General features: G+C 34.3%; 1 protein-coding gene across 1 annotated transcript in view; it reads right to left on the reverse strand.

Annotated features, from left to right (window-relative positions):
* LOC120348828 (cysteine-rich motor neuron 1 protein-like) overlaps positions 1-25,439 on the reverse strand; it is a 403,315-nt gene extending 377,876 nt beyond the window's left edge. Inside the window, exon 1 of the mRNA XM_039424386.1 lies at positions 24,579-25,439. Coding sequence (XP_039280320.1) covers positions 24,579-24,711 — 133 coding nt within the window. The 5' untranslated portion in view covers positions 24,712-25,439. The remainder of the gene's footprint in view (positions 1-24,578) is intronic.
* Positions 25,440-25,858: the final 419 nt, after the last annotated feature.

The following is a 25,858-nucleotide window of genomic DNA, read 5'->3' on the forward strand; positions in this document are numbered from 1 at the left end:
TTCCAATCAGGATTATTTTTGTTACTAATCAATTCGAGATGAGATGCCAAATTACTACTACAGTCTGCACTCTAAATCAAATTAATATACTCTACATTTGACACCCATGTAAATGAGAGAAATACCTTGCAATACTTCAAAGGTTCCAGATTTGGGTTTGGTCGTAGATATTTATCAGGGAGGTGTCCGAGTCAGTATTTTTTTTTTGTTAGTGATAAATTCGAGATAAGATGCAGTTTCTACTACACTACTTCAACGAGTACTACTATACTCTGGCAACAAATCGTACTAAACGAGGTAATTTGTGGCAACATACATGCCTACTTCATAGTTGATCGTAGATCGTAATCGAGGTTCCGTTACTATTAGCATAATTTGTAATCGTGATAAATTCGGAATGAGATTCTAGATTTGTATTTTTTGGGTGTGAGAAGTTTTCTCATGACTTATCAGTCAAAATAACCTGAGCTTCATAAGCTCCTAGCCTCATAATCTCCTAGCTCCTGACCTCCTATCTCGTGACTTCCTAAGCTCTAAAGTAAATTCTAATGGCTTTTGCTGGTGGGGAGTCGCTTGCGAAAATGTCCCACCTCGCCTGAATATATAATTCAAACCGTCAATGGGCCTTACGACTTACGACTGTCATACTTCAGCCGGGATCTAAATGGTCTAAATAGGCAATCATACATATTATACTTTGAACATAGCATTTCACATACTGTATTTTAAATATCGTATACCATCTAGATCTAGACAAACTTCTGTAATGAAAAATCAACATAAAATAGATGAAAATCTGACCTGAGTAATGAGGTACTTTATACCCTTCCAATTACAATCTACTGTAATTTGAAACTTCAAGTAGTGTAGTTAAATGAATAGACAAAATTCAAAACAGACATAAATTTACGACATGTACAGTACAGTAAACAAGAGAGAACGCATGTTGTCATTGTCAACATTCCAACCACCACTATTTAACCCTCATTCACCTCAGAATCTACACTCCCAATCTCCCCATCAAACTGCATACCCCTTATTCACCCCTCAAATTTTAACCCCTCACCATCCCCAACTAACTCCCACTCTCGTCACTGTACCAGTGACTGTACTGTATGTTCAGAGTGTAAAGATAGAGTGCACCGTTGCTGAGACTAATCAACAAGAAATAATTCAACGGAATTAAATTGGGCAAGGTAAGCCAGCCGCGCGACTCACGCACGCACAGGGGCGGTGACGGCGGTGGTGACGACTGACTTATGAGCGCAGAGTATAGAGAATGCAATGTATGTGTATATATATTCTCTGTCTATGAGCACTGTTCTCATTGCAGGCTGCTCCGAAATTAGCCAACTGCGAAGCGGTGAGCTGTAGCAGCTCTCTGCATGCAGTATGCCGCTGCTGCAGCTGAATTCGAAGCCATTATTCACTGTAATCTGTCAGCTCAGATTAAATGGGAAGCGTTGGTGTTACTAATAAGAATAACTGACAGTTGAGAGATTCTCACTATTTAATTAATTATGCGTGCACTGATAAACCGCACTCACGCACACACACACACACACTCAATCACTGCTACTGATAACATGAGCCACCATTAGTCAAATGTATAGGGCTGGGCATAGGCAGCAATTCCACCCTGTTCTTACAATGGTTGACCTACTAATTTATTATAAATTATGAGTAAAATATTCAATTGTTTTGAACATAGTATTAGAATTTTATCACTATCTACATTATTCTCGTTGAAGGAATGGAAAGACAGTATATTATTCTCCCTACTAATTGTCGACAAACCATAGATTGAGTGATTAAGGTTTAAAAAATAATCATACAACTATTCTAGTATAAGGCCCTTTGAGAATGTTACAATGTTATTAAAAACATTTTTTTGTAGTTAGTATGATGATGATTACAATGCCTATACTCCATACTAAAGTAAGTAATGGGTGGCCACACAGATACGATCAAAATTCATTAGCAGGATATAGATATAGATAAAGATATCTGAGAGATATATAGATATCTAAAATATACATATGAATACAGATAATTATGGGATCGCAGATCGCTATCTGTGTGGCATGGCATGCCCTTTGTAGGTGATTTGCCAATATAAAATATTGCAATGGAAGTTCAGTTTGAATAAAATTTCCTACTATATTAAGCATGTTCTCTCATATCACAAATTGTACTGTATGAATTTGTCACTTTTTTATGGAAGCATCTTATGAGGAATTTTGGTAAACATTGCAGCACAGAAAATGGAAACATTCTTTCCTGTGTAACCTGTGACGCTGTGACTAGATGAATTAATACTCTGAATGATATCAAACACGATAATGAAATCAATAACCAAATCTCAAATCGATTTCACATCCGTGGAATAGATAAAAAAATATGAGTTGCCAATTCAAACCAATAAGAACAGAACCTAGCTGATGCTACAGGAAAACAATATTTGCTACAAGTGCATTATTGCCTAGTAATGGTGAATAAATTTCTGGGAACGCAAAATATTTCACAATATTAACTGCTGATGTCGGAAATACGTCCCCAGCAAACTACTGAACATCGTCATGCTTCTCAACGACAACCAACGTTCAACATTATTCAAGAAATTTTCCAGCATGAATATTCTTTCATCTACATAGCACCTAAAGCCATGTTGCCAATTTTCTGAGCAGTTTGCCTTCTAGCTATATTGCATACCACTGCCGACGTTTATCATAGACAAAGAAAAATGGTTGCATTATAAAGCATACCACCCAATTTTACGCATACGAAGTCCACTATGAGCTCAAGGAAGAAAGCCTTCATCTTTTTTCTTCAATATATTTGAATATTTGCTGATAGGGAAAACTATCCTTGAGACTACATCACGCATAATGGTACAGTAGTAGCCAATTCTTTCAGTTCCGGTGCCAATAATTCTTCTAACTCCAAGATCAAGCACCAAAATAAAATATGTTAATGATCATCAAATATTACTCAAACATCAAAACTCAGGCTTTTATTTAAAAGAAGTATTAAATCAGTGTAATATTTATAGTATTAGTAAGCAGGCTATATAAGTATAATATTCTGAACACTCTGAATTAGTATCAATGAATAATGGACACACAGCACATACCGTTGATATATTTGGGAATTGGTTTATAGCGATCATTTTTATCTGGGTAGAATAGCATTGTGCATCAAATTAAGTGAGCAATATGTAAATTATCATATTGGCAAATTATCATATTGCAAATAATTATATTATCCAAAGTATTGAATGAAGTGAAATATGAAGTGAAGCTTCCCGGTTAAACCTCAACACCTGTTCACGGACAAGGGCTTCGTGAAGCACTTTGTGAGCAGTAATTGTTTACATCATTATTTTTATCATACATGATGGTATACTTCCTCTAAAATAGAATAGTAAGCTTTGTGCAGAATTAATTCTTGTTGCGGTGTTGTTCAAAAGCAATTGATTATCTAAGTTTTATTGTAGATTGTTAACTACTGTTAGTTCATTGCTATTGAATAATATTTATATGTTATACATTTTTCTGGAATATTTTTATTTTGTACTTTGATGCTTTTCAATGTATGATTATATAATGTGTATTCACCTATGTAAAAAATAAAACTCGATTTGATATGAAATTATGCAGTCTAAATTTATTCGAGTACATTGGAAAAACGTTGAATATACCGTTATTTATGTACTTCAAATGGAATCAATGATTTTATTGAGAACATTCAGCGATAACCAGGATGTAAATTTCAATACCAACAATTTAGGTAGAACTGCTTTTCGAATACCATCCACTCCATATTGACAACATTGGCAATGCACACTATTCTAATTAGTTTCGAGTGAAAGTTAATTGAAATCCGAAATAGTCGCATACAAGGTATTCTAGTCGCAGCACTTTAGAATGCTTTTTACGAGCGATAAGAATTGAGAGCAAATCAACTACGAGAAAAGCACGTTCCTTCCCTGCTACTCACTCATAAATTATCAACTTGTCGAGCAAATTGACAATTGTTCTCACTCAAAATAATCAATACGGAAGACATTTGATTAGCACTTCAAGTGCAAAACATTTAAAACTCCACACCAAGTTTTCAATCTAGAGTGCAACTGACTATTGAATCATCCATCATACATCAACGATCTCCCAAGCAATATAGAAGGAGTCAGCAGTGTTATGTTCGCCGACGATGCCAATTTCCTCATTATAGGAGATACTAATCAGGAGTTACAACATCGAGGAGAACAGGTAGTAGATGGCATCCACAATTGGTGTGAAGCAAATGCTCTTAAGGTGAATATTAAGAAGACATGCTACCTCAGCTTCTCCATAACTCATCTCAACACACCAGTCATCTTTGATTTTGGAATTGATCTCCAACAGATCGAACCGGCAAATGTCTGCAACTTCTTGGGAATAAAAATGGATTCTGGATTGAAATGGAATGACCACATTCACAACTTAATGAAGAAACTCAGTAAGGCCACATTTGCAATCTCTAGACTGTCAAAAACAATGCACCAGCAAATAGTATTTTCGGCGTACTACGGTTACTTCCAGCCTCTCCTTACCTATGGGTTGCTGTTTTGGGGCACGTCACCAGAAATGATCAGAGTGTTCAGAGCGCAAAAAAGAGTACTTAGAATAATGCTGAAGAAACCACCTAGAACATCATGCAGAGCATTATTCCGAGCAACAGGGATACTCACTTTGCCTTCTCTGTATATTCTCGAATCCGCGGCTTTCGGCCTCAAACACGCATCTTCGTGGTCAAGAGGTGCCGACCTCCACAACTACAACACCCGATCGAGAAACTCATACAGGATACAACAACACAGGACGGCGTTTTATGAAAAAAATCCTAGTCACATCAGTAAGAAGATACTCAACTCCCTGCCTCAACACCTTAAACATATGGACAATTCAGTGAATTTGAAAAGTAGACTGAAAGAATGGTTGAAAGAAAAATGCTTCTATAATTTAAATGAACTAATAGCTTTAAACAATGTATAAAATTTTTATTATGTAATTGACGATTGCCATACAATTTTATTGTACATGCAGTGATGGAATAAATTCAATTCAATTCAATTCAACAATAAACACTGGTAACTAGGTTAGTTAATAGACCAAGCACCTTCACACGTACAAACATTTGTTATACATGAATCTAGATTGTTTCAAGACAGTTTCACGCTAGAGAATAGTTATCCAAACTAAATAGTTCAAATAAAAGGAATACGACACAACGATTCCCTTGAAAAAAAAACATGACCTATATTTAATATATGAATTATTCAATAATTGAGCTTACAAGAAGAGGATTCAGATGCAGAACCATTTGATATTATATTTCCATATTATAAGAAAACATAGGAATGAGTTCATCTGTCTTGGAGCTTCACCAATAGAACCTGGTTACCAAGTCTTAACATAATAATTTGATAAAAGACCATTATAAGGAAACAACTCACCAAATTCCAGAGAACAATAATACTATAGATTGAATCTCCCATGCCTCACCTGTAACAATGAAAAAAGAATTCTATCAGAAACCTACATTAGCCTATACATTTTATTTATTATAGCTTGAAATAATCTGAACAAAATTTCCTATGTGAATAGGAACTTTTCACATAGAAATCATATTATCCAAGTTGATCTTATAGATCCATATGGATACTTGATTCAAATAAGTTATTTTAGGTGATTCATGCATTATTGTAACAATACTTTTATTTAATGTTTAGTTTCTAATGTAGTATATATTATGAAGTTTGTTACTTAAATGTCTCGGAGTTCCACTTCAGATCACTCACGTGTATTTGCTCTCAATTACGTTGAACACATTATTCTATCTCTGTTCAAAGACCAGCAGTATTACACGAGTACTAATTCGAATCTCACTTTTATTTTTGACAGGTTGTGTTATTGCAGCATGAGGATGCGTCAAGAAGACAGACAACAGGATGCAAAACAGGAGGACAGACACATCCTTGAAGTGGATTCTCGCAAGAAGCAGCAGCAGCAGCAGCTTAGCGCAGAGAAAGTTAAGCGCTCCATCATATAGCACAGGGCAGATGGCGAAGTCCCAAGTCCCAAGCAGAGAATTAAGCGCGCCAACATGTAATGAAGCAACATTAATTGCGGCTGCTTCTGATGCTGCTTACACGTGTGTTGTGTCACTGGTCTTTAATTTGGGAACCTCTACCTTCTTCTTATCTGCTCCTTTTACCGTATCTTTCTTCAAACTTTTCTAATAACTTTCGTTTTCCTTTTGCTTCTCATTCTCTAACTTATTAATATTAATTCTCATAAAACTATTTTATTCTTATTTTTAATTATAGAATAATTATCATTTCTTTAGATTAATTGTAATAAGATAATAATATTATTATTATTATTCTCTTTTTCACGCAGTTGCGGATAGCTTATGCGAAGAGGGGCAAAATATTTTACGTATTTTACCAAGTATGTTGGAGTGTTTGGCGTACTATGCGAGCTGTATCAAGCAGAACAGACTTCTGCATTTTCCCTACCAGAGTTTCTGAGACATCAATAACCTTACAGCTCTCCACTGTTGAATTAAGAATCAGACCATTCACGGATATTACGATTGGGATTATTCTAACATTCTTGAGCCCATAAATATATTTGAGCTCAAATGCTAGCGCTTTGATACTTCCTCAATTTCTCACCTCTTGTTCTTTGACAATTTTCATCTGCTGGTATGGCTACATCAATTATCAAGGCTTCTTTTTGATTATTATTATTATTATTATTATTATTATTATTATTATTATTATTATAAGAAGCATAATTTGATTTTTTCGCTAATTTTGAGTATGGGGTACTTGACATATTGTATGATTGCCATGAATATCTCGAAGCAAAATACAAGATAAAAGTGTATAATAAAATATATATCTATATCTATCACTGTTTCACAAACATTATCTAGATTTTCCACCTTCATTATTCATCCTCTCTTACTTAATTCCTTTTCATATTTTTTTCTACTTTCTCGCTTTACATTGCTTTTCTGTGTCCTGCTATACCTTTTCATTTCTATAGTTTACTTTTTCTTTCTCTTTCTGCTTTTCGATTCTTCTCATTCATTCCATTTTCTTTGTATTCTTTCTTCCTTCAGTTTGAGTTCTAATGTTTCAGATTTGATTTTCATTCAATCTTTTGATATATTTTAATTTTTATTTCACTTGTTTCTTATTTCTCCTTCACTTTGTAGTTCACTCTCTCTGCTCTTCTACCATCCAATTGTTTTCCACCAACTCATTTTTTTTTCTTCTATAGCTTAGACATATTTTCATTTCCTGTCACTGCATTCTTGTTTCTCCTGTAATTTTTTACTTTTTCCACTTACTTTCCCTTCAGCTTATTTTCAATTTTCTTTCTCTTATTTTCCCTCTTCTTACTCTTACTCTTCATATATTTTTCTTCACTCTTCATAAATGTCCACATCCTCATTGAATATTCATATTTGAATTTCAAGTTATATTTTTTTACCAAAGTTAATATAGATTACAGAACCATAGAATAAATATACGCGAGTTGCATAATAAATGTAAGCTTGTAAGCTTCTTGGTGAGGGGTGAGGGCTACTCTTATCTATCAGGAAATAAAAAAATATAAGTACCCTTTATTAAAAACTTTTATTTACAACATTTTTCAACATCTTATAATGCAATGTGAATGGTGCATTTACTCACTTGAGAATGGCATTAAGATGTTAAAACATGTTATGAACACAAGTTTTAAGGGTACTTGGATCTTTTATTTCCTGATAAATGTAATCTTGTATGCCTGCTTTTTAAAGATAGACCAACAGTAACTATAGAGGAAAAATATATCACGGAAAAATAACAATGACATGATGTCAGGCAAAAGGCCACCTGCAAACTTGACACAGCTCACCTATGGATGCTATCTATGATTAGCTCACCCTCGCTTGCTTGTAGCATCACTGGCATCACTGGCACTGGCTCGCATCCAAGCACAGTTCCAACTCGTACCTGACCTATGACAACTTAGTGGCTTGCACATATTCTTGGCGTAGTTTATCACCAATCCCATTATAATTATGATAGGGGCATATACAGAATTCATCATGAAGGTACTACTGCTAGACCAAGTGAATGTGAGTGATAGTGGACTGCAAGCGTCACTGCATGGTATATTCTTTAATGAAAGTGTGGGCCACAAGCACCGTCTAAGGAATTATTGGAGTATAAGGAGACAATGTAATATAGAATAGAGTTCATATATAGTAGTTGAACCCATATTTCATTATGAAAATTTTATCTATATTCTCTAGCAGGCACATCTGTAGTTTTTAGAAGGGTCCTAATATTGTCTTTTTTCTTTAGGGCTACTTTTAATATAAATAAAAATATAAATCTCAGTACCCTTTTGAATTAGTTTCTCACAACATGTTTCAAAGAGTTATATTTTTATTTACAGTTATAATATCTCTGGACTGTGTATTCTAAATTAAGTTGAGAAACACTTTTGGGCGAAAGCCTGTTGTTTTTAACTGAATTATATATTTATATAAGTGAATAAGCCACTATGCCACTTTCTCATTAGTTTATTGAAGTCTGGAGATTGAGGTTGAGGATTCCCTTACTTATTACATATTAAATATTTCATCATTTTTGACCTTTAATGAATAAACAATTTAGATAACCGCAAATTTCATCATTAAATTCTGTGATGTGAATGTTGAAATATGAATGGAACCGTTAAGCCGGCTGTTCATTCTCCTTCATCATTATTAATAATATGTAATTTAGTAAATATCATTCGAGAAAATTAAATAGAATATTTCGAAACAATTGAAAACTAAATTACCCATTACTTAATTATTACAAATTGCATCAAACTAATTTTGATGCACCTCTCTTCACAATAGGAAATGTACAGAATGTCATCATTGGAAAAGGGAACATGGCGTAACAATGTATGAAGCTATGAGCAATAGAGTTTAATAAAACAAATGATAAAGTTCATTGCCATTTAGATATAATCTCAAACTTATGACTCATTCCAATAAATTCATAAAATTGTTTGCTTCAATATTTGATTTAATATTGGTGTTTTGACAATATTTGAAACACTCGATAAGTATTCGTTTTTCATTCAGAGGGTAATTATCGACTATATGAACCAGTGAATAAGCTGGTTTTTAAAGTTTTTTTTGTAATTTAAAATTGTAAATTTTCTACTGGAATACATGATCCAGAAGTCAGTCTTGTTTCAATTCATAAAAGGCAGGCACAACTTTGGTGCTTCATAATTTTCAAACGATCAACTATGGAATACCGATTCTTTTTCCGTATGTTTCTTGAAATATCATCCTTATTTGGACAAGTGTGACCTTTGCTGCAGAGGCTAGAGTAACTTAATAAACATTTTAACGAGAAAACACCGGCTATTTTAGTTTGTGGACGGCAATCTATTTAAAAAGATAATGATTTATCACACGATATTCCAAAGGCTACCACTTAATGTATCACGTTCATCTTTTTTATACAGCGATGAGTTCACAGGCAAAACTGCTAGAAATTTATGTTGACGTTTGCATTACAGGAGTGGAGCTGATTTATGGCTGATGGCATTCATCATCCAGCACCCACAATGGGGAGGAAAGAGGAAGAACAAGGATAAGAGAAGAAGAGAACAGCCGACAGACGCGAGAACCGACGAATTCAAAACAGGCGTTGATACTACACGATTCACGTGCAAAAAGGAGCAGATATATACAGCACCGTGTGCCCCCCCAGCATTGGTTATGGACGTTTCGCAGCCAAATAAGAACTTTCAAATTGGATTCACGTTCTCATTTTCCACGCGAAAATCAACTAGCAGTGTCAGAATGAATCTGAATCACATATGGAAATGCAATTTCAAGGCAGCATATAGCCATATTGGCTCATACAGTATAATACTGTGATGGACACACAGCAAGCCGGTAACACTGTTCTTTAAAGTACAAATGTATTGTCATTGAGCTATTGCACATGAAATCATGCGGTTTTCCTTTGTATGATGTTGAATTTTTATTACTCTAGCTCACAATATTCTTCTTCGTTTCCACTTGCTACTCACTTTCACCACCTCAATCTTATTCTTAATTCCTTCCTCATCTCATAACCATATTGCATCTTACCTCCATACAGAAATTTATCAGTCCATGCTCAATATATTAAAAAAATTATCGATTATTTAGTCTCAGATGATTTGACTGTAGGTCTTGAATTAATATGAAATGAAAAATAAGTAATAATAATAATTATAATTTAAAAAACAATCTAATTACTCATACAAATCCTTACTTTCTCAAAACAAAAATCAAAAAATCTTTATTGGTTCTTCAACAACAATAAATATACAAAAAACAAAACTTTCAGCAGAAATATAAGAAACCAATCACCTGCAAGGAAAATCCTGTGCGCAGGTGTGAGTTGCTAATACAAATTCAATATGAGTCATTAAGAACTCACAAAAGATGAAATAAGAAATTATATAGTATAATATTTAATGAAAGAAGATGATTAATAAGTGGAATAAGGGTGAAAGAAAGAAGGAGAAGAGAAAGAAAGAGAGATGGCAAACATACTATTCAAACAAAGATAAGAGTCACTTAAGAAGTATGTCCTCGATTTTACTGGTAATTATCCATTCAATAGTTCTTTTTTAAGCAATGTAACAGAATTTCGATTAATAATAAATATGCTCTGTAAGGTAATCTTGAATTTTATTGATTAATTAATTAGCTAGGTAAAAGTATTGTCTCCGGCAATCATTAAGATCCATTCTTATATTTTCAAACCTATTTCTGGAAAGTCTTGAATTGAGGTTCTACATTTCTTCAGATTCTCCTATTCCACCTTCTACGTTCCCTGTGTGTCCTGTTGATGTTATTCGACACAAACTCACTTGTAAGTTTCAGATTGGAATGCTACGCTCTTCCGATTCAAATTTTTATCTCCATAACCCTATGAGGACTTGAATCTTTCCCACCTTATAATTGGGAATTGGAGTTTGGATTTTATATTGTGATTTCTTTTTGTTTCCGAGTATTCATGTATTTGTGCTAGATATTCAAACAGTAAGCTGAGCTATACTGAACGAGATCACCTATTTTGAATCACATCATCATAATCTACTTTGCATTGATCTCATTTCATGCAGCCATAGGAAAAACATAGGTATGTTTCCATGGTGCAGCGCAACCACCTCTTGCTTTCGAAAAAGAAATCCAATTTTTCATCATAACAATATCTGCATAAACTTTCTTAGCAGCTGAAGTTCGTAACGCCATTCTAGTCCGACAGTGAAAACGAGAGCACCGATAATAATGTAGCTTGCAGGCGGCATTAAGCACATAGCATTTTAGATGCGCCAATCCGATAGTGGTGAGAGGTATACTCGGTGCTCTACCCTTATGTTCCAACACAACTTCAGCATCCAGCAATTTACGCACGCAAACGCTCTAGCGCGAGCGCTTTCAGTACATGTCGACGACTCTGGAACAAGAACCAACTGCAATTACGTCAGAATAATGGGACAACCACAGGGAGAGGGGCAGCAGAATCAAAGAAGAAGATCAAGAAAGGGAAGGAGGGAGTCAAGAAACTTCAAGTCGAGCAAAGGCAGCTTGTAACTAGGGAGTTTATTCCTGAAACTTGTGGAGTAATAATCATAAATTTGGTTACCAATATTAATCTTAGATCTTTCTAATCATATTAACAAATGAAACTCCACATCGATCAAGTTAATTGGTTAATATACAAACACATCCTTCAACCCTTGATAATAAACCTGGGTACATTTCAAACCGGTTCCTTAAATCCTAAAAAATATAATAATTTTTCCATTTTAAGTATAAATATGTTATATTACACATGAGGGAGAGATGTCGTGGAGGAAATAAAGAATTGATTGGGATACATTTCGATGAGACTTAAAGAAAATATACTGTTTGGAAGGTATAAGAAGCACGGGTTCATACGGCCAGCAAGGGAAAACTTCTAGAGGTAACCGCTTCTTATATCAAATCGACTCCAGGAGAAATTCTATTTCTAAAGCAATAGTAATGCAGACATTCTCTTTGTAAAAATTGGAACATTTGAAGAACATTAATATTCGTCTACCTTCTAATATTTTTTACTGGTGAAATAAATTTTCTTTAGTATGGAAAATATATTCAACTTCCAATTAAAAGGTACAATTCAAATTATTTAGTTGGAATTAACAACCAATGATTTTCAATGATTCTCTAGTATGGAAAATATATTCAACTTCCAATTAAAAGGTACAATTCAAATTATTTAGTTGGAATAAACAACCAATGATTTTCAATTACAGTGATAACATATTTTGGATTTGTTGGGTACCACGAATTTCAATCTACTATGAACTATGGATGAATAATATTGGAATTCTTAAATAAAATATCAGTTAATCAATACCTTTAGAGAATAATTTAAAACCACACTGAAACCGGTAAACTAGTAAGTAGTTTTTTCAACAGTGCGCTCAATGAAAAAACTTTGATATTCAAGAGGAATTGAATGGACATCGATACTAGTAATAAATCACAGGAAAGACGTGAGGGGAATAACATAAACCATCACACAAGTGATCACTGAATATCATTACGATCGATAATATGTAGTGACTATTATTGAGAATCAGCACAATATGGTATATACATTCAAAAGGTGTTGTTCTCTGACTTGAGTCTCAACAATTTGCATTCACTCACCGTGCTAATTTTATTGTTCTCAAACTAGGCCACACTAATAAATTAATTACTGATTACATATGCATCACAGGCCATATAACACGTCCTTGGCATTTAGTTGCATTATGGCAAAGCACAAGTCATAAATTTCAAGCCAAGTTTGCAAACAACTATGGATCTAAATGCATAAAAAACGGTCCTATTACGTTGGCTGGTAGAGTTCCATTTCAAACGATGTAAGTGACGTATATTAAAATTCACTACATACACTATTTGAATAAAAAGTGTGGTGTCACTGTGTAAAAAAGCTATTCAAATGTTCAGAGTCATCACGACAGCTATTTTACCGCACAGCGAGAAAAACTAACTGGAAATATGTCTACGCATATTAATTTTGCATTTAATAATGCGGCCGCTGGTCGTACCTCTGTGAAGAGCTGGACGCGTATTTCATTTTTAAATAAGTAATGCGCTGAATTCGGCCTGCTGCCTGCTTCACGCATCGAGAGATCCTCTGACCGGATTTGGAGCTTTGCCAAACCAAACGCGACCGGCACATGGTACATGGTACATGGTGCACCGGAATGCTAGGTGGATACTTCGCTACACGGTACACCAAGCAGAATCAGGTGTACCAACAACACAGCTCTAATTCATTAGTAGAGAAACGCCAAACTGCAATGTATAGTGTCAGCGTACTCCACACCCCCAACCAACAAACTCAAATAAATTCGTTCCCATACAAGCAAATGCTAGAAATATATTCTATGTGATTGTGGAGATAGCAACTTTGTATTCAGCACATACGGATGCAAGCTGTAATTGGATTATCTTCTGAAAAAGCAGCATCTAATCTAGTCTCCTCCATTCTTCAACACACGACTCTTGAGAATCGTGTAGAATTGGATTTGCCTTTTTCAACACTAGCAGTTTGTTTGCTGCATAATCTGCTCACTCTCCACGATACAATTTCTTATACATATTATTTGCATTTTTATGGGATTGGTGATTTATTCAATGTTTGATATCAAGTTTCTAGTTTTATGATTCAGGTTGATCTTGGTGATTTACAATATCCTCAATGTATAATTTCCAACTAAATTTTCAATGCATTTATATGGAGATATAACATATTCATGTGTTTGTTTATGTGATGGTGTGTTGGTGTCAAGTTCTAGCTTTTTGATGGGAATACTCATACCATGTGCCCTATATCGATAGGAATAGTAGAATTGATGTTGATGTTGTGAAATCTCTCCATAATAAGAAAACAAAGATATTGTCTAATTTAGAAAAACATTTAGTGAAATTTGACAATATCCTTGTTTTCTTATTATTCGATAGGAATATACGAAATATTAGTATCAGAATAGATGATGATTCCCATGTAGATAGAGATAATACTACATAAGCACATCAGAACAGAGGCATAAAAGAGATAGTACCTTCTTACTCTCTATTCGTTGAATGTGGGGTTAGCAACCTTGAAAAAGTTTTAAATTAAAAGTGGTATTGCTCAAAAATTCGAAACATGCTTCAAAAGCAATAGAATCTAGGATGCTGCCAAGAATCACGGTGAAAGGACAGAATTGTCATGCATTAAGTTGGTTGAGCCTTGCCAAAGTATCAACTAAAACGTAAAACTTGGAAGTAAAGGGAGTCAGGCATGCAGCATGGTTACATACACCTCTGGGAATAGAATCAAGTAGCTCAGTCAAAAACGCCGGTAAGATACACAGCCAATTTCCCTACATCAATATCGATAAGCATCACACGTCCCATGGCCCATATGTTGCCGGTAACTTTGGACGTATTCTCGCCCGGAAGAAAGTAAAACTGTCCCATCACCAACAGTTTATTGCTAACCGAATAGTGCTGGAATGACCCTGAGTAAGAATATTTGTGGCAGGCATTAATAACGTCACTTTATTTACAAACAAGGACAGGTGAATTGAAAGTGCCTTTTTCAAAGATAAGTCACTTTGGAATGTTCTGCTTCAACTAGGGATTCCAATAAAATGGACTACGGTTATTTCTCGTTTTAAATATACCAAATTAAGTAAGTAAATAGGTATGTTTACTTGGATTACGTTTTTCCAATCGAAAAGTCAGAGTTTACAATGAGTTATGAGAATTAAAAGTGTTATGCGAAACCTTTTATTTTTTTCTTTTGAAAAAAGTAGGCTACGTTAAACACTGATCTCTTATCAAAATAAGTTACTTATTTGACTTTATGTTATGTATCTCATATTTATATTTATATTTGTCTTGTTATTTTTGTTTATCTTGTTACTATTGTATTCTTTTGTAATTGGTGTATACCGTTGGAAATGTAATAAATAAAACGCAAATTGAAGTTCACCCCTTCACCATAGTAGAGCTGACATCCTTCTCAAATATATTCTCACTTATCAAGAGTATCAATCCTTTAAAGCTTGAATTGAAAAATCTCTTCCCAATGTAAATGATATGAATGTCAGCTTATTCAATCAATAAATTCATTATCAGAATCCGTAATCTATTAAAGTTTGTAATCCTGGAATTGAGCGTAGTAAGCACCATAAGTAAACAAATTAAGCATCATAATTCAATCGCATTACTAAAATTCAATCAAGTTTTGAGAATTATATTGTATTCAAGGGAGCTGATGCAAATGGTACTAGAATCTCATTGAACTTACAATGCAACCATGCCAATATAATAAAAAAGAAATAAGATATTCTCTGTTGTAACTCATTGCCAACATGATACACTTCGTGACTGGTCCAATATGCTACAATTTCTAATCCACCTTTATTAAATGAGCAAAAAGAGAGACAGAAGCTTGTCAGAACGTCCAACATAGAGAATTAAAAGGAGAACAAAGATGTCAACAGTGATTTTCGAGACGAAGACGAAGACAACCTTGAAAGCAACAAAATAATTATTCGATACGCGCGAGCACAGGCAAGCGCGCTTGTAAATTAAAAACGCCAGATCTCAGGCTCAGGTCACGCTCAGCTACCCTTTCTTCATTACGACCAAACTAATTTGGCAAGTTGCCTAGCTGCACCCCCCCCCCAACCCCCAACACATCTAAACAGTTCGAAAATCAGAAAACAAGGTGAGGCACAATTACAAGCATTCAGCTGCTATCAACATGCTGCAAATATACATCCAAGTATAGTAATATCAAGTACATACTATAAGTACTGCACCCACACCCAGTAACTGCTCCCGTTGAAATGTAGTATAAAAAGGTTTGAGTGGTCATGCAAGTCACAGTTTGCGTTCTTCCAGAATACTACTGAACGTGACTCATGTGCTTGCGATCAAGTGTAACGACAATATCGGTGTGCATGCACTTACTCAACTGATCGAAAAAATAAAACCGGAAACCGACTATAATAATATACCACAGTCGCAAGCTGAGAGTATAAAAGTATAAAATGTAAAGTCCAAACTCAATGTTCGCAAGCGACACGAAATCGGACTAATAGCAAGCAAATGTCAGTGGATGCATTTAGCCTCCCTGCAACTCAACCAAACAGCGACTTCCGTGAGTGACAAACCGTACAATAGTAGTCAGCTCACGTGACATGTCTGCTAATTGTAACCACAGTGCCACATAGATAGTGTGAAATTGAGATAAAGTTATATGCAACTAGCCCTAGCGAGAAAGTGAAGAATGGACTGAGTGTGAAAAACAACACATGTCAACTGACATTAAAACTTCTTTAGGAAATCAAGTTCTTCGCAAAATTTTAATTTTATTATAATATAAAATGTTATTTTTGCTAATTCAACTCAGCTGAATTTCAAAATGAATAGAACAAGATAGAATCACCAAAACTGAACAAAATTCAATTCTTCAATTTAAGCTTCAAATAAGGTGAATGAACAACTATCTCTCGGACTCAGATTAAATATAAAATTTCTTTGAAAAAAAATTCTAATGAAGTCATGGTATAGGTTTTCATCTCTCAGGATTATACTCTACAGTTTTTAGCAAACTCAACAAAATTAATATTCCGAGACAATTGATTCTATTTTTCAGGAATATTTGAACTTGAAAAGCGACCTTCACATGCCTACATAATGATGCATTCATGGCTCAACAGTGACTTACAAGACCCATTCATCAGTAGAAGCTTTCACATCGAGTATCGCATGAAATTACGTTCAAGACCGCTAAGTGCGACTGACAACATTGATAACACACTATAACCTCACTCTACTATTATTTTTATCGGTCGGCTACATTTAAAATGGGTTCAGTGTCTACTTGATGACAAAATAACAACAATCATTCGAGCGTTTTGACAACAATTTGTCGCAGCAAATTTTGCTATCTTATCAGCAATGATAGTCTGTTCCAACACCTTGTTGTTCCCCATATATACATATATGTTAGACATGGTTTACTGTATTAGAGATGGATAATATATAGATATAGCAGGGCGCCGCGTTTTAACTTGGAGCGTGCAAAGCAGTTCATTCAACCGAATGCGAAACGTCCATTCAGCTAGAAAGTCAATTCTCATTATTTCATTTTTTTACTGCTGAATTTGCTAACTGCTCAATCACTTTCCTTATGTAGGAAATGTTAGAACAATGAAATTCAGTTTTCTTTTTCATTTGATGAGAAAAATGAAATGGCAGATGTTGAACGTATTCCTGAGTTTGTTCAAGTGTCAAATGTTCCAGTGATTGGGAATAGATAATAGTGAAATACATTCTGTATCACCACAGCCCACAGCTATAACCTATAATTCTTAAAAAAAAACTATAAAAACGAGGAATGATAGAGTGTGGAGTGATTATAGAGAAGTGATTCTGTTACTGACTTATTAATAACTCAATTCCATTGCAAGATTATTCTCATTGGAGATAGTAGTAGATTAATAAAATGGATCCAAGAAAACACTAACCTTATAATCATTCAAGAATGCAATATAATGCTCAATTGAACTATTCAGAATTCTAACTCTCACAATGTCTTCATTGGTACTATTTGGAAATAATGATGGTAATTTTTTCATATTAAAATGGTGACTGATACAGTAGTTTAAAGTTGGAAAAACAGTGGAAAAAAAGTAAAATGAACTATGATTTGTAGAGTAATATCTGTCATCACATGGACATGATTGCTTATATTGATTACAGTACATTATTAGCTACATTTATGAAAATAATGAAGATATTGACGTGGTAGAATACATATTATTTAGTCATGATATTAAATTATATGGAAAATTATTAATAATATTATACTAACCTTAGTAATAAATTGTTATACTGTAATAACCTTTATTATATCATGACCTTTAATCATGATAAAATTCCCAGTCATAACTATCTCTAGCCATAATCGTATTATCACTGTGATTGAATGTATCATCTCATTCCATCCCAATATTGAGAAGGTTATGGAGAAAAAGCACAGAATTCACGATAAAGCCAAACGAAATAGATTAAACAAATGCACCTATAAATAATTGTTAAATTCCACCAAATTAGTTTTAAGAAGTAAGAAATGGTCCATTAGTCAACCGCTCGTAAATGAGGATTTTTCCCTTGAAACAAGTGGAATCCGAGCGAAGGGCAAATGCCGTTCTACTTTCTGGTTTGCTAGAGGCATTCAAATAGTTCTTGGCGCAATTCCAGATTCCTATTTGGAGAGCACTTATACGGTGATTGATAAGCATCCTGCTTGACAAACCCATCTCATCTAGTTCGACAAACTAACAATTAATAAAATGCTATTTCAAGACAGCATCCATCAACATTATTTGAAAAAATATCTTCAAAATGTGTTCAATGTTTGAGTACAACCGGAGATGAAATATTCCTTCTTAAAGAATGTTAAACAGAAATATCTTCGTGTGTTATAAATAGCAGAGCTCTATCCATCTCAATACGTCAAAACACATATACAAACTCTTTCTCACTGGATTAAGTTTGAGAGAATATTTCTCACAAATGCCTTGACCTTCATTTTCATTATCCATCAAGAAGGAATGCCAAAATATTCAAAAACAGTCGAGGATGAACAAAAAACCACTGAATGTAATTTACGTGAAGTTGATTGATTAGGTCAAAGGAATGAAATCAGATCTTTCCTTAAGGAATCATGAGATATAATTTGTAATATATTCTATAATAGTTCAATTGTGAAAGCCTAATTACATTCTTGAATTTTACCGAGCAGCATTTTTAACAAATTTTCAAACGAATTCGTAAAAGCATAACAATAAAAATGCATAAAAGCAATATTCTTAAAAATTCAGAAAAGAATGAGGTGATATCGAATATGCAGGTTGGCACAGCTATGTTGTCAGTGTTCTTCAGGTCAGACCTGAATAAATTCAGTATCTCTGACGGGCATCAGAGCATTCAAAACACTAGTGTGACCCGAGAAAAGTAACAGTAGTCGAACTCGCAGCCAGCAATAACGCACTCGGCTACGATCATTTCGATTTGAAGATTCATAAAGGTTTGGTGAATATCTAGAGAAAACTAAAATGTGAAGCAATATGATAAATTTTAAAGATATGAAGGAATAAAAAATTAATTTTTTAAACCATTTTTAATGCTTATCACATGTGAATTAATAATGTCTCCCTCCTAAGTCTTCCCACCGTTCCGCCACCGACCCCCCCCCCCCAAACTTTGCCCATAATCATCAACATCACGACATCTTCCGTTCCACATTCCATTTCCCTGTTTCTATTTTCTATTTATTCCATGTTCCTTTTCTATCGATCCTGAATGTTGCAGCACATCAAATTGTTCTGCACAACACAGAAACGAGCGATATCCTCTTTGTTCCCCTCTTCATCACTCACAAACCAACGTGGGCGAGATCACAAAAAGAAAACTTCTCTCTTTTTGTTCGCTTCATTTTCGAATAACATCGGCGAATTTCCATACGCAAAGAATGAGTTATCGCAGCTGAAATCATAACGGAAAAAGTTCTCAGAGTTACAGTCTCGGAATGTTGGCGATCCTAGTCTCTCTCCTCTTGGAATAATTCCCCTTCTCGTTTATCAACAAACATCATGCAATCTGTAAGTCGGAAACGAATTCCAGAAAGTATTAATGACGAGTGAAGAAGAGCCGAAAACATATGTTTTTAAAGGAAAGGAGAGGGTCTAAAGTTGAATTGGAAGCCCGAAAAAATGGTCAGAAAAAGTGCAGAACTCATTCATCAAATTAGTTGATGAGTCACGTTTCTCAGAATTCAAAAAACAACAAATTGAAAAAAATAACATAACTGGAGTAGCAAACATCCACGCATGCACAATACATGCTTATCATTATAGTCTAAATGAAGTTCCAAATGTAATGAATCCTGTGTGGAGCCCTTCTTCGTATGTTTAATCACATAAGTCTCAAATGCATGTATTTATACACTGTATATTTCCAATTTATTTGGGGTGTTGTGTAGTTAATTATAATATGTGTATGTGTGTTTTTAATTATACTAGTAGTTCTGTGAACAGTAGAACTCACGCAGTATTCTCATCCACAAGTACCTGATTGAAACTATAGACCTTAAGGAAATACAGCAATAGACTGGCTTCTCCACACATCTGTGTAATCATTTGTCAGCTGATTTTTGTTGAATAATTCTATAGACTGATTTTTACTCTAATATTGGCGTATGGAGGAGGCTCCTTTTTCCTTTTATACTAGTAGTTCTGTGAACAGTAGACCTCACGCAGTATTCTCATCCACAAGTACCAGATGTCAACTGTTTTAAATGTTAACAAACTCAGTTCACGATTGAATTTGTATTCCATATGATATAATTCATCCAGTTCCGTGATGATTTTTCCATCTGATGAAATTAATTTTTTAGAATCAAAAATATTATAATTTCTCCAGCATTATTCAGTTCATTTGTTTATTTTTATTCACCTATTAAATTAGTTTTTTCGAATGTGAGAATATTGATACTGATGGGCACGCATAATAATACCATGACTGCAAAAAAATATTGAAACCAAAGACCTTAAAGCTGCGATTAGACCAAATTTATTAAAAAAATGTTAATAACTCAATCCTTTTAGATTATATTAGATTGAACATAACTTATCATACACATGATGAACATATGTGTTTGTCAACTTCCGTTCAATCTAATAGAATCTATAAGGATTTCAATTTCAATTTCAATTTATTTATTCACACACACACACACACACACACACACACACACACACACACACGCACACACACACACACACACACACACACACACACACACACACACACACACACACACACACACACACACACACACACACACACACACCACACACACACACATAAGATACATCAATATGAAATAAAAATTAATTACATCAATAAAAAACATTACAGTATAAAATAAATAACATAAATATGAGAACACATTACAATATTAGAAGGCAATTTATACATGTTATGTGGTGACATGTTATGTGTGGGATTAAGTTATAACCATTTTGTTAATAGCTTTGGTGTAAACCCAGCTTAAAGATTCATACCTCTTTAATGTCTTTGATTGAAACTATAGACCTTATGGAAATACAGTAATAGACTGGCTTCTCTACACATCCGTGTAATCACTTGTCAGCTGATTTATGATGAATAATTATTATTCTATAGTCTGATTTTTACTCTAATATTGGCGTATGAAGGTGGCTCCTTTTTTCTTTTATATTATCCTTGAAATGCAAAATATCCAAAAACCTTGTATATACGTCGACGCGCAATTTAAAAAGGAACATACCTGCAAATTTCATGAAAATCTATTACCGCGTTTCGCCGTAAATGCGCAACATATAAAAATATATAAACATTTAAACATTAAGAGAAGTGCCAAACCGCCGACTTGAATCTTAGACCTCACTTCGTTCGGTCAATTATCCTTGAAATGCAAAATTTCCAAAAACCTTGTATATACGTCGACGCGCAATTAAAAAAGGAAGATACTTGTCAAATTTCATGAAAATCTTTTACCGCGTTTCGCCGTAAATGTGCAACATATAAACATACAGTACAAACATTTAAACATAAAGAGAAATGCCAAACCGTCGACTTGAATCTTAGACCTCACTTCGCTCGGTCAATTATAAATGATATATTAAGTTTATCATATTATAATCCAGAACAACAAAGACCAAAGGTATAATGCCTGTATGGGAAAACTGAATGATGAGAGTTTTCAACTTATTGATGAAATTTGTTAGATTGGGCTTTAGCACTACAACATTCAAGCTATTTCTAAAAACTCTGTTACCCTCTATCGTTAATATTTTTAAAGTTTTATAAATTCCTTATCCGTAGAACATTCAAGTTTCTTAACAGTTTAAAGGTACCTATGCTCAATTCTTCTTCTATTTAAAATTACTCTCTTGAATACTTTTTGAATTCAAAATTTTTTTGTCATTATTTTGAGATAACAATATTTATGTTTGAAAGTGCTGACAAAACAATTTTATTTTTATTGGAAATTCTGAAATGAAATAGCAATGGCCTCTTTTGCCACCCCGAAACATTTTATGATTATATTATGTGATTATGTCATTGAAGGATAAATCGGTAAATGAAATAGTCTACAGAAGTCTGTGGAATGTTCTTAGAAATATCCGAAGCAGTACAGCAGTATTAAAACTACCACAATTTGAAAATTATAATTGTACTGTAGTTTGAATAATAATTATTTCAATTATGAAGTATCAACCTTCATGATTTATAATTTTTTTGAACAAATGACAAAACATTCCATAATGATGACTCTTCACAAAATGTCATTGACCGTTGGATTTATCCTCAAATTCCTAATACAAATAATAGAAAATTTGTACACATTTCTATTTGGAAGGTGATAATATCAGTGGAATTATGAAATAGCTGGCAATTACCATTTAATGATGTCCCATAAAAGCATAAAAACACAGTTCAACGTTCGTTATTTGGGTTGAACAATTACAATGTGCATCTATCAGCAATGAATTTGATTCACAATTTTCAATTCTATGGCTAAAAACAAAAAGAATCTAGGCTATTCGACATAAAAATAATTACTTGAATCCAACTCAAAAACTTGATCGAAAAATTATTTAAATATAAATAGACACTTAGAAACTTTATTGTAGTAGAAACTTTTATATGTAATCTTGAAACTTCAAAGTTTCTTATCTATTGAAGAAAAATGAGAAATAGATTAAAATGTAGATATAAATAGATTGGCGAACAAGAAGTATGGTATGAAAAATCGTCTTATATTCAAGAAAACAATGGGCCAAATACAAGTAGAAATAAAATTATACAATATGGTAAGAAATAGAACACATCGCATCATTTTCTTTACAAAGTAAAAGTCACACAGTTAAATTCAGTGCGTCAAGCCATTGCTGGATGGAATTTGGTGTTGCTTGATGTACCTCGTCAAGATTGCCATTTAATTTAAAAATTGGGCATTCCAATATTAAATGATTGATTGTCTGTTTCTCAGCTCCACATTCACATACAGCAGAGTCAGCAAAGCCCCATTTATACATCAGACCTCCACATCTTCCATGGCCAGTGCGCATTCGGTTCAACCGAGTCCATGTTCTTCGTGGAAGTTCAAATCCTGCTGGTCTTAGGGTTGGGTCCAAATTCCAGGCACTGCCATTCTCAGCAAAATTATGCCACTGTTCTCTCCAAGCATTGGATATGTCAAAGTTGGAGTCCACGGAATTGCATGGAGCTTTTCTGGATTTGAGCCGCTGTCTTGGCATATTTTGAAGGTCTTCATGGATGGGTAGGGTCTGATTTTTATTTATTTCAGCGAACAAGCTTTTAAGAGCTTTATGACGTCTCAGTAGTGGTGGTGGAATATTGCTCAATACAGGGAGCCACTCTCTAGAGTTGACTTGACAGTGCCTGAGATCATCCTCATAGTTGAGTTCAAAGCTGTATCATTTGCTTGGTGTGAGCATTGTTCATCCATACTGGAGGACAGTATTCTGATACAGAATATACCAGGGCCAAACCAGCTATTCTCATTGAGTCTGCTGAGGCTCCCCAAAATGAGCCAACAAGTTTTTGCAATAAGTTGTTTCTTGTTTGCAATTTTGCTCTCAGCTTTTGAGTGTGGCATCTGTAATAGAAGCTTGTGATAGTTGCTTCTGAGTGAGGCAAATAAAAGTAATAGAAGTGGATAGAAACTCAAATTGTAATAAGAGCGTTTCAATAAAGAAAAATGCTACATTATTTTGTTGAAATTGTCAGTTCTGAACTAAGCATCAAGTTTCGAAAATCGGGTTTGAATTTCCAATCAAACACTTATGATATTTACTCAAATATATAAATAAAATCAATTTTTTGATCTGTATTCAGATTTCTCAAAATCTGAGAGTAGCCTACCAGAAAGTATAGAATGTAAAATTATGTAATTTTGTAAGTTCTATACTCTCTTCAGAGAACACGACAACAAGTTTAATATTACCTGCCTAATTGCTATAAAATACTGTAATTTTCCATGAAGGAAGGAAAAACTTGGATAAATACATAATAGGCCCGGTTGAACAAAAGCCACATGGTTGAATAAGCTCACGAGAACAATCAGAGAAGGCCTTTTCGATAAGACGGCTTCTTTGATTGGTTCTCGTGGAATTAATCACGGTTAAATGAAAACTCTATTAAGAATTTAACGTACGTCAATGAGCACAATGATTAGATAGATTTCACTGATAGGTGGGACAAAGAATATTATTGAAAATAGGAAAGAAGATATTCCTTACTTTAGAAAAAAACTTTAATTAATTACCAACCTGATAATTTGCAGCCGCTGACGATCAAAGCGATGAGCAACAACAGCGACTTGAAAGAAGACATGTTGGTCCACGAAGAAGCAGTGTAAATATGATGAACGACGACTACTTGTGTTGGGCGATGATCACTCATTTATAACAGCATTCTTTCATTAGCGAAGACGCAACAGACCGTGAATTATCTAGGTGAGCAAACATGTAAAACTATGCACTTCAACACAACTACAACACTGCTTTCGAAAATATTCCGAAGAGAGTTTATCTCTAGATTTACTAATTTTCACAATTATTAAGTGTGTGGAGAACTAACTAAAATTGCTTTTCTTTTTTAAACGTGTTTCAGCCAGATAGCCTATCAAAATGGATATAAAATATCAAATAAGTTACTGTAGGTCTACTTCAGACTGCACAAAAATTTACGCAAGTCTTCAAGTGACAACGTTAATAAATTAGCAAGTAAATCAACAAACCCAGCAATAGCTTGGATTCCTCAAATACAGAATGAGAAACAATGAGAATCACGAAAAACACAAATCACTCAAAGTACACCGGTCTCAACTGGTTCAACGTATTATGACGTACGAAGCTACAGGTACACCGGTTGTTATAGGTTATGTTACACTGCCATGGCAACGAACTTTCAACCGCCGGTTTGCAATAGAAATTAGTGAAGATTGTTTGATTTGGAGGTGACAAATCAACAATTTCGAACTTTAATTTTGTATGGACTTGTACCGGTACCGAAAACAACGAATATTTTCACGTGAAATACGCAGCGCGATCACTACAATAACCGACTGACAGCGACCGTTAGCAGACACGTTCAAGTCTCAACTGGCTGGCTGGCTTGTTTGGTAGATCAGCTGGTTTGGCTTGAATACTCTCAGCTGCTGCTGGCTCCCGAGCGCCCTCACTCGAGCCATCCTCGCACTACAACTATGTCAAGTTCAAAGGCAGCCGATTCTCACACATGTGTGTGAGTGAGACAGAAACACAAGGAGAACGAATTGGAGCGGCCAGACCGGTTCAGTAGTGACAGCACGAATTCAATATTTTATTTATATCTTCAATTAAATTAATTTAATTAATCATCTTAGAGAACTTACACTGCAGACTTACCTTGGAAAAGGGAGATAAAAATTAAATGTACGATACTCGTATTTATATACGGAGACACCTATGGGAAATAGTAATAGATTAGACTATTACTTTTTTAATTTTTTGCTTCTTCTACGAATCACTATAAAGTATGAAGTAATACAACATACCCTACTTTGTTT

Source organism: Nilaparvata lugens, chromosome 3 (assembly GCF_014356525.2).
Source record: "Nilaparvata lugens isolate BPH chromosome 3, ASM1435652v1, whole genome shotgun sequence".
Classification (NCBI taxonomy): Eukaryota; Metazoa; Arthropoda; class Insecta; order Hemiptera; family Delphacidae; genus Nilaparvata; species Nilaparvata lugens.